The sequence below is a fragment of the Fukomys damarensis genome, unplaced genomic scaffold, assembly GCF_012274545.1.
Source record: "Fukomys damarensis isolate Sample0158 unplaced genomic scaffold, DMR_v1.0_HiC HiC_scaffold_19, whole genome shotgun sequence".
NCBI lineage: Eukaryota > Metazoa > Chordata > Mammalia > Rodentia > Bathyergidae > Fukomys > Fukomys damarensis.
In genome coordinates, this window is record NW_022900931.1 from 49221598 (window position 1) to 49232345 (window position 10748).

Consider the following 10748-nt stretch of genomic DNA (forward strand, 5'->3'; position numbering starts at 1 on the left):
ATCAATCAGGCTCTAGAAAAATTCAAAATAGAAATAATTTCCCAGATAACTATAGAGATGATGAGCAAAATGGAAATCATGATTCGAGACTCTAGAACAGAAGCTGAGAAAAAAAAAATAGATGAGTTCAGGACCATGATAGAAGCCATGAAGGCCCAGCATAAGAAAGAAATGGAAACAATGAATGCCCAACATAGGAAAGAAAAGGAATCCATAAAACAGATTCAAACAAATATCCAGGAGATTAAAAACTCTATTGAAAGTGTATGCAATAGAATAAAAGAGTGTGAAGATAGAATTTCAAATATAGAAGGTAGGATTGCAGTCAGTGACTGTGAAAAGAGAGGTCTCTCAAAAGCAATAAGGGATCATGAGAAATCAATCCAACAACTTCCAGATGATGCAAAGAAGAATAACATAAGACTGATAGGAATCTGTGAAGTAGCAGGAGAAAATACAAATGACTCAAAAAAGCTGTTCACAGAATTAATGACAGAAAACTTCCCAAACAGAAGGGAAGAATTAGACATACAGATAAATGAGGCATATAGAACTCCAACTAGCCACGATCAAAAAAATCTACATCTAGACATATAATAATCAAGATCCCAGAAATCCAACAGAAGAACAAAATACTTCAAGCAGTAAGAGAAAAGAAACAAATCACATGCAAAGGAAAGCCCATCAGAATCACAGCAGACTTTTCAACACAAACCCTTAGGTTTGTGTCAAGGAGAGCCTGGAGTGAGGTATTTCAAGTCCTAAAAGAAAACAACCTCCAACTTAGACTGATGTATCCTGCAAAAATCTCTTTCAAAATGGAAGGGGAAATAAGATACTTCCATGACAAAGAACACCTGAGAAACTTCATGAACACAAAATCAGCACTACAAGGAATTCTAAACAATGTCCTACAAAAGGACAATGAAAGTCACAACGACATGAGGCCCAACAAACCAAATCAAACAGGCAAGACAAAAAACTAAAAGAAGAGGGAGGAAAAAGTAAAAAGAGTCAACCAAAGGACAATAACATGACAATAATAAGTCAGAACATATCAGTTATAGCCATCAGTGTCAATGGCCTCAATTCACCAATCAAGAGAAATAGACTGGCAGAATGGATTAAGAAGCAAAATCAAACAATATATCATGTACAAGAAACACACCTAATGCAAAAAGAAGCCCATAGACTGAAAGTAAAAGGATGGAGAACAATTCTCCATGCAACAGGATCCCAGAAAAAAGCAGGGGCAGCAATCTTATTCACAGACAAAGTAAATTTCAAACCAAAACTCATTAAGAGAGACAAAGAAGGCCACTAATCCTTGTAAAAGGAACAATTCAAGAGGAAGAGAGGACAATCATAAACATATATGCACCAAATGTTAATGCCCCCAACTACATAAAACAAATACTAAGTAACAAGAAAAAACAAATAAGCACTAATGCATTGTAGTGGGTTATTTAAATACCCCACTATCACAAATAGACAAATCATCTAGGCAGAAAATCAACAATGAAATACTAGAATTGAACCAAGCTTTGGAACACATGGATTTAATAGACATCTATAGAGTGTTTCACCCCAGAAAATCAGAATATACATTCTTTTCAGCTGCACATGGGTCATTCTCCAAGAGAGACCACATACTAGCTCGCAGAATAGGTCTGAATAAATGCAAAAGAATCAAAGTTATCCCCTGCATATTATCAGATCATAGTGCAATCAAGCTGGAGATCAATAGCTCAAGAAACTGTAGGAACTTGAAAAACACATGGAAATTGAACAACACTCTTCTGAACAATAATGGATCACAGAGGAAATTAAAGAAATTAGACAGTTTTTACAAATAAATGAAAATGCCAGTACAACATACAGGAATCTATGGAACACAATGAAAGCATTTCTCCGTGGAAAATTCATAGCACTGAATGACCACACTAGGAAAACAGAGTGAGCTCAAATATACAAGTTAATAATGAATCTTAGACTCCTAGAAAAACAAGAGTAAGAAAACCCAAAGCTTGAACAAGAGAGAAAATTATAAAGATTAGAGCAGAAATCAATGCATTGGAAACTAAGAAAATGATACAAAAAATAAATGAAACAAAAAGGTGGTTTTTTTGAAAGAATAAATAAAATTGATTAACCATTAGCTAATTTTATAAAAAAAAGGGAAGAAAAGGCTCAGATCCATGCAATTAGGAATGAAAGAGATGAAGTCACAACAGGTACAACAGAAATCCAGGGGATCATTAGTACCTACTTTGAGAACCTGTACTCTAACAAATTAGAAAACACAGAAGAAATACACAGATTTCTAGATACTTATGAATTACCAAAGTTGAACAAAGAAGATAAAAACATTGTAAACACCCCAAATACAGTCAGTGAAATTGAAAATGTTACTGAAAATTTACCAACAAAGAAAAGCCCATCCCCTGATGGATTCACTGCTGAATTTTACAAAACATTTAGAAAAGAACTACTGCCTTTACTCTTCAAACTTTTCAATGAAGTTGAAAGGGAAGCTATACTTCCAAATTCATTCCTGGAAGCAAGTATCACTTTAATTCCCAAACCACAGAAAGACAAAACTAAAAAAGAGAACTTTCCTTAATGAATATAAATGCAAAAATTCTTAGTAAGATACTAGCAAACAGAATACAGAGGAGCATCAAGAAGATCATGCACCCTGACCAAGTCAGATTTATTCCAGGGATGCAAAGATAGTTCAACATACGTAAGTCAATAAATGTACTACACTATATTAACAAAGTTAAGGACAAAATCCATGTGATCCTCTCAATAGATGCATAAAAATCATTTGACAAAATTCAACACCAATTCATGATAAAAACCTGCAAAAAATTGGAATAGATGGGCTATATCTCAATTTAATAAAGGCTATCTATGAAAAACCAACTGCCAACATCATATTAAGTAGCCAAAAACTGAAAATTTTCAAGTTAAAATCAGGAACAACACAAGGATGCCCACTATCACCACTCCTCTTCAATATAGTTCTGGAAACATTAGCCACAGCAATTAGACAAGAGAAAGAAATTAAAGCAATAAAGATAGGAAAGGAAGAAGTTAAACTGTCATTATTTGCTGATGACATGATACTCTACATTGAAGACCCAAAAAACTCCACCAAAAGACTTTTCAACTTAATTGAAACTTTTGGCAGAGTAGCTGGATACAAGGTGAACACCCAAAATTCAATAGCCTCCTTATATACAAATAACAGACTCACTGAGAAATAAATTAGGGAAACAATTCCTTTCACAATACCATCCAAAAAAATGAAGTATCTAGGAATCAATCTAACAAAAGAAACAAAAAACCTCTACACTAAAAACTACAGCACTCTGGAAAAAGAAATCAAAGAGTATATTAAAAAAATGGAAATATATCCCCTGCTCCTGGGTAGGAAGAATCAACATAGTGAAAATGGCCATACTACCAAAACTGCTATATACATTCAATGCAATGCCAATTGAAATTCCAACACTATATTTCACAGAACTAGAGAAAAGAATCCAAAAATTCTTTTAGAACCAGAAGAGACCTAGAATAGCAAAAGCCATCCTAGGCAACAGACAAATGGCAGCAGGTATAACAATTCCCAATTTGAAACTATACTACAAAGCCACTGTGATAAAAACTGCATGGTACTGGCAAAGAAACAGATCTGAGGATCAGTGGAAGAGATTGGAAGACACAAAAACAATTCCAGATGTACTCAGCTACCTCATCTTTGACAAAGGAGCTGACCATCCCTACTGGAGGAAAGATAGCCTCTTTAATAAATGGTGTTGGAAAAAGTGGATCTGAACCTGCCAAAGATTAAAACTAGACCCTTATCTTTCGCCATCCACTAAATTAAAATCCAAGTGGATTAAATATCTAAATATTAAAACAGAAACACTAAACTTGCTGGAAGATAAGTTAGGCAGAACTCTTGAGGACTTGGGCATAGTAAATGACTTTATGAAGAAATCATAGTAGCCTGGGAACTAGCAGAAAGAATCAACAACTGGGATCTCATCTTATTAAAAAGCTCCTGCACTGCAAAAGAAACCATCAACAGAACTAAGAGACAACCTACAATGTGGAAAAAAAATTTTACCAGCTGTTCCTCAGACAAAGGACTATTATCTAGAATATATAAAGAACTCAGAATAATCAGCCCCCAAAATATAAAGACCCAATTCAAAAATAGGCATCTGAAATGAACAGACATTTCTCAGACAAAGAAGTAAAAGCAGCAAGAAAATATATGAAAAAATGTTCCACATCACTGGTCATTTGAGAGATGCAGATGAAAACAACACTGAGATTCCACCTCACCCCATAAAGAATGGCTGCTATCAAGAAATCAAACAATAACAAATTTTGGCAGGGTTGTGGGGAGAAAGGAACCCTTCTCCATTGTTGGTGGGAGTGCAGACTGGTGTAACCACTATGGAAATCAATATGGAGATGTCTCAAAGACCTGGGACTAGAGGTTCGATTTGACCCAGCCATCCCTCTGCTGGGTATCTTTTCAAAAGAACTAAATGAATCATATCACAGTGATGTATGCACACCCATGTTCATAGCGGCACAGTTTGTAATAGCTAAAACTGGGAAACAGCCCATTTGCCCATGAGTTGGAAACTGGATAAAGAAGATGTGGTTTTTCTATAAAATGGAATATTACTCAGCCATAAACAATGAGAAATTAGATTGATTCATAGGAAAATGGATACATATTGAGGATATACTCCTAAGTGAAATAAATAAGTCACACGTGTAAATACTGAATAGTTTCTCTGGTGTGAATGAACTGTAATAGTACATAAAATCCTAATGAGTTAACTGACATTGTGAAATGGGAAGCAAGGTGCTAAAGGTGTAGGGAAGGTAGGATGGGTAGGGGAAGGGCAATAAGGGAAAAGAAAAAATGTGAGAAAATGAAAAGATGAAAATAAAATGTTTGTAAATGGGGAGGGTAGGAGGGGTAGGGGAAGGGCAATAAGGGAAAAGAAAAAATGTGAGAAAATGAAAAGATGAAAATAAAATGTTTGTAAATGGGGAGGGTAGGAGGGGGTAAAGGGAGGGCAGGAACAAAGGGAAATATTGAGAACCAAGACCTGTCATGTAGAGGTACATGATCCCAATAATTAATGTAACTGTACTGTATTCCTAAATTGTACCAATAAATTCAATTATTTAATAAAAAATAAATTAGGTAATGTGATGCTTCTAGCTTTGTCCTTTGCTTTCAAATTTGCTTTATTTAGAATTTTTCTTGGTCCATACACATTTTAGCATTTTTTTTCTGCTTTTGTTAAAAATGTCCCTGAAGGATTCTGGAAAGGACTTCACAGTAGCAGGTTCTCCATGGTGACTTGTGTTTCTCTGCTGCCAGAGGGTTTGATACACAGTAGTTTCATGATTGAGGAGCTACAGAAACATTCTGTGCACACACTTGTGTTCAGGTCATTGAAAGGACCCATGACACGTTTGCAGCTGATAATGGAAATCCTGTACCTTCGGATGAAGAGAGCCTTGGAACCAGCCAAGTTTGGACTGAAACATCTAGAAACTGTGAGTCAAATAAACCCCTTCCCCTTCGACTTTGGATGTCTGGTCTTCTGTCTCAGTGATAAGAGAAAAGTAACTATGAGAAATTTGGTAGATGTGGAAGTCATTGTTGTAACAGTACCTGGCCATGTGGCTCAACGCCTTTAGAACATGGGAAGGGGAGGGTTAGGCAGGATTCAGAGGTGCTGGCTGCAGAAGTAGAACTGAAACTCCTTAGGCTGTACACATGGAACTTTTTGGTCAGGACTCAGAAGACCAGAAGGCAGGTAAAGACCATGCTTGGGAAATTTTTGCTAGAAAGAAGAACTGCATTGGCTGTTGGACTCCAGACAATGTGTGTTATGGCTTGGCAAAAATTTTTTCTGCAGTTTGTTTGTGTCCAGAAACTACTTGAGACTAAGACTAGGGGCAATGAACTAATTAATCTTACAGTCGAATTAATCAAGGCAGTTGAATATTGAGAGGGTTGCATGGCTTCTGTGGGGGGCTTTTAGCCAGATCTGTACTGAGAGTGAAGAGCAAAAGGCCCAGCAGAATGATTTAAAACCTTTTTAGCTTGGCCCAAAACAAAGCTACTTTAAAGGTGTAGACTGAAAAGGTAGAGCAGAGCAGATCTTGCTTACTGAGAAAGAAAAGGAGAACAGAAAAGATGATCTGAGGGCATTACAGGAAGCAGCAGGACTCTACCCTCTGCAGCCTTGGAGCTGTAGCACTGAAAGAATTTGCTTTGAGGAGAAAGCCCAGAGAACCATGTTCCAGACTGTCAGCAGTCTAGAGAATTTGTTCCTCAGGATTGGGTTCAGAGTACTCAGCAATCTAGGTGCTCAACCCCTACTTCCAAAAGAGAAGGAATCCTGGCTAGAGCTCCAGCTGGCAACTGACCTTGGTATTATCCACATGGTGATAGTTTTAGTCCCATGCAGAAAGCAAGAGTTTGTGGGGTCAGTAAGGTTTCCCTCCAGATTTCAGAAGAAGGCCTGGGAGGCCATGCAGTGTGCCCCACAAGAGGCCCCTGTGTGAAAGTATGAGTGTGAATCTGAAGGTACACTGGGACCCTAGAAGTTTAGAGAAGCCAGGAGCTTGGTTTAGCAGAGGGAAACTTCAAGGAGGGAGCAGAGCCTGCCCAAGAAGGAAGCCACGGGAGCTACAATCACCAGAAGTGCCACAGGGGTGGAGCCACCCAAGCCCTTTGGCTTTCACAACGTGCCATAGATTGCCTTGGGTGCTGGAAGTGGATGTATGGAATGGAATGTGTGCCCTGCTGCACTTTGGACATGTTTGGCCCCATTTCTTTGTATCTTCCTGTTTGTATCTTTTGGAAAGGAGATGTGTTTCTTGTGACATTGAATGTTGGAAGTGTTTGACTTTCTTTTTATTTGTACAGGGGGTTGTGGCTAAAAGTTTGCCTTAAATTTCAGAGGACTTAGGACTTGGACTTTTCAGCAATGCTGAAACTATGAGGACTGGTAACTCTTAGAAATGGACCAAATACATTTTTGCATAAAGGGATATGCATAAGTATTTGGGGGCCAGGGGCCAAATATTATGGTTTGTGTTTAGGTGTCCCCCCAAAGCCTCATGTGGATGAGATGGGACTTTTTCAAAGGTAGTTGAATCTGAAAAGTGTGATGCGAGCCTAAAGGCAGTATGATTAATAAACTACTACACGTGAGTGATTAGTTTGGCACTGCCCTAATGCTGCTAGTCTGAATAAGATAGAAGGGGTAGAAAAATGCTGTTAAACTCTCTTGGTGCTATTGCTACCTTGTGGACACCACGTTGTTTCTCCTGTGTGATGCTTATTTGCCTTCACAGCCTTGGAGCCAGCTAATTATGGACTGAAATCTCTACAAACTGTAAACCCAATAAAACCCTCTTCCCTTTAAAAAAAAAAAAAGAAAACGTCACTAAAATTTTGAGAGATTGCACTAAATCTGTAGATTGCTTTTGGATAATACCAGTATTTTAACAATATTATTTCTTCCTATCTATGAATAATTACATCCTTTCATTTGCATCTTCCTGTTTAATATATGTACATATCCAATCCCTATGGTTTATCCCACCCTTCATTAATAGACAATTGGGTTGTCCCCACCTTTGCTACTATGCATAATAATGCTATAAACATTCACACATAAGTTTTTTCCATAGACATTTAGGTTCTTTCCTCTTAGGCATATGTCTAAGGATAGGATTTCTGGATCCTATGATTTACTGCTTTTAATACTCCAAGATACTGCTAGATTATTTTTCAAAATAGTTTCACCACCTTACATTCTCACATATTTTTTCATGTATTTCAGAAGGTAATGGGCTTAGAATGAAATAAAGAAATTATTGGACTGGGGATTTAGCTCAATGATTCCAGCACCAGCCTTGCAAGTACTGAGACCCAAGTTCAATCCCTGGTACCAATAAATAAACAAACAAAAAAATAAATAAATTGTTCACTATAAAATTAATCCTATTTTCTCCCACTGTCTCAACCCTTACTCTTTGTAAGGGGCATATAATTCAGGACCACTAAGAATGATTAATACATCTCAGCAGAACAGATATATGACAAACTCCACTCTTTATAAGTATTGCCTCAGGCTGATTTATTCCCACCTTTAAGGAAAAGTATGTGGAAAGACATTGTGTTTATTTATATATTACTATATTATGTCCTAAGATTCAGAGTAAAAATGAGATAAATTTCACTTTCATTTGAGTATCAGCTATGAGTCAGACACTGTGTACTACAGTTATACATCTTATCACTAATTTTCCAAAGAATCTTCAAAGAAAATACTGTTATCAAATAATGAACTTAAGATTTTGTATCCAGAAACTTTCTCTTCCACCTTTGAACTAATTGATAAGTGACCAAATGAACTAGTATTTAGACTCAGATACATGTGATTTTAAAAACATCCTTTATTGTATGAGTGCTTTCCACATTACATGATTATAAATAGTATATGAAAAATCATTTATTTCGCCTGAATTTTATTTAATAAATTTTATTGTTTAGACCACAGCTGAATGGATTTATATTAAATGAAATACATTTAAAAGTACACATTATAGGCAAGATACAAATTTGACAGAAATTCAAGGTATGATATACAAACATTTAAGATTTTTAAAATCACTACACATTATATCCTGTTAAGAGAAAATGTGCTTTTTCTAGTCTCTGTTCTCAAACAGAAAGTGATTCTAGCCGACAGTAGAATGGTTGTTGTAACACTGAAAACCAGTAAGTGATTTCTTCCTCCCCGCTTCCCCATGGAGAAGCACACAATGCTTTATTTCTCACCTCTACTCACTGATGACTCCTGAGGATGCCATATCCTCAATCCCATCCTTGCCTTTTACTGCCTTCACTCACCCTAGTGCCCTTGTTCTCTTTAGCTGCCTCCTCATGGCCTCCTTGATCTCCTTGTTCCGCAGGCTGTAGATGAAAGGGTTGAGGAGAGGGGTGATCACCGAGTAGACCACTGCCAGGGCCCGGTCGTAATCGAGGGAGTAGCTCTTCTTCAGCCGCACGTACATGAAGAGGATACTCCCGTAGAAGATGAGAACCACAGTAAGGTGGGAGGCACAGGTAGAGAAGGCCTTTCTCTTGCCTGCAGCTGAGGGAATCTTGAGCACTGTGCAGATTATCTGCACATAGGAGCTGAGGATCAACAAGAAGGTGGCCAGGATTTTGCAGGAATTTATCACAAAATCCACCAGGACATTGGCCGAAGTGTCAGTACAAGCCAAGCTCAGCACTGGGGGGAAATCACAGAAGATATGCTGAATGTGGTTGGGACCACAGAAAGGGAGGCGGGACACTAAGGAAATCTCAGCCACTGGCCCAGCCAAGCCTCCCAACCAACAGCCAACCGCGATCTTTGTACAAAGTGATGGGGTCATGAGGGTGGGATAGTGGAGGGGCCTGCAGATAGCCAAGTACCTGTCATAAGCCATAGCTGTTAGGAGATAACACTCAGTAGCTCCAAGGGAGTGAAAGAAATAGATCTGCAGGAGGCATCCAGAGAAAGAAATCCTCTTCTTCTCACTGAGCAAATTTGCCAGCATCTTGGGGATGGTGGCAGCCGTGTAGCCCAGCTCCAAGAAGGAAAGAATGCTGACAAATTGATACATGGGTGTGTGAAGCCGGGCATCCAGATGGACCACCAAGAATATCAGTAGGTTTCCCAGGATAGTTGTAAGGTAAATGACAAGCAACATGAAAAAGAGATAAGTTTGAATACCCTGGAGATGAGGGAAGCCCAAGATGATGAATTCTGTCACCTGGCTCGAGTTTCCATGTCCATTTTTCATCATTCATCTCCCTATAAGGTGAAGTATGAGGAATAAGGAAGAAAATTGAGCCACAGAAATCCTAACAAAGACATGTTCAAGGTGCTTTTTCCCTCCCTTCATCTCCAGAGTAAAGACTTCCCAAATAAATACATTTGAATCTGGCCCCTCTTCACAGTGCACAGCCTCTTTCAGAGTGTCCACCATTATAATTAGATTTTAAATGCCTTTTATGATTAACAAACACAGCCCTGGTCTGGTGCCACCTTCCGTCCTGTAAACAACTGTCTTAATGTAATATATATATATATGATTTAGGAATCTTAATATTCCTTATCAGAAGAATATATTATCATTTACATATGTATCTTTTCTGAGGAATAAGTCATTTATACTGATAAAATATTGGTAGCATACTGAACCAAGTATACCTAATTTGAATTACGTTTTCTGGTTTCTAATTTCAAGTTATTATCCTCTTCAAATTCCTGGCTACTTCTAAATCATTCACTTTCTCCTTCTCTCTCCCATCTTCTCAGGGAAAACCAGACTTAACATCATCAGGAGTACACAAGCCAGTTCTAGACCTTTTTGGGGACACTGGTGAAAATCACCATCTAGGCTAAGGAGTTTAAGTAAATGAAACAGGTAGGAAAAAAACAGGGCACAGATCTATCTCCAAACTGGCTTTTCCCCCCCACAATCATTTCTATCTTTTCCTTTCTACTAACCTGAAATGCACTATTCTAATTGAGAGTAAATGAAACAGGTAGGCAAAAAACAGGGCACAGATCTATCTCCAAACTGGCTTTCCCCCCCACAATCATTTCTATCTTTTCCTTTCTACTAAC

The 10748-nt window shown here is 37.9% G+C and overlaps 1 protein-coding gene across 1 annotated transcript; it reads right to left on the reverse strand.

Annotated features, from left to right (window-relative positions):
* Positions 1-8973: 8973 nt before the first annotated feature.
* Positions 8974-9925, reverse strand: LOC104861649 (olfactory receptor 6N1). The gene is given in 2 exon segments (XM_010623159.2): positions 8974-9904; positions 9906-9925. Coding segments are annotated over 2 exon segments (951 nt in total).
* Positions 9926-10748: the final 823 nt, after the last annotated feature.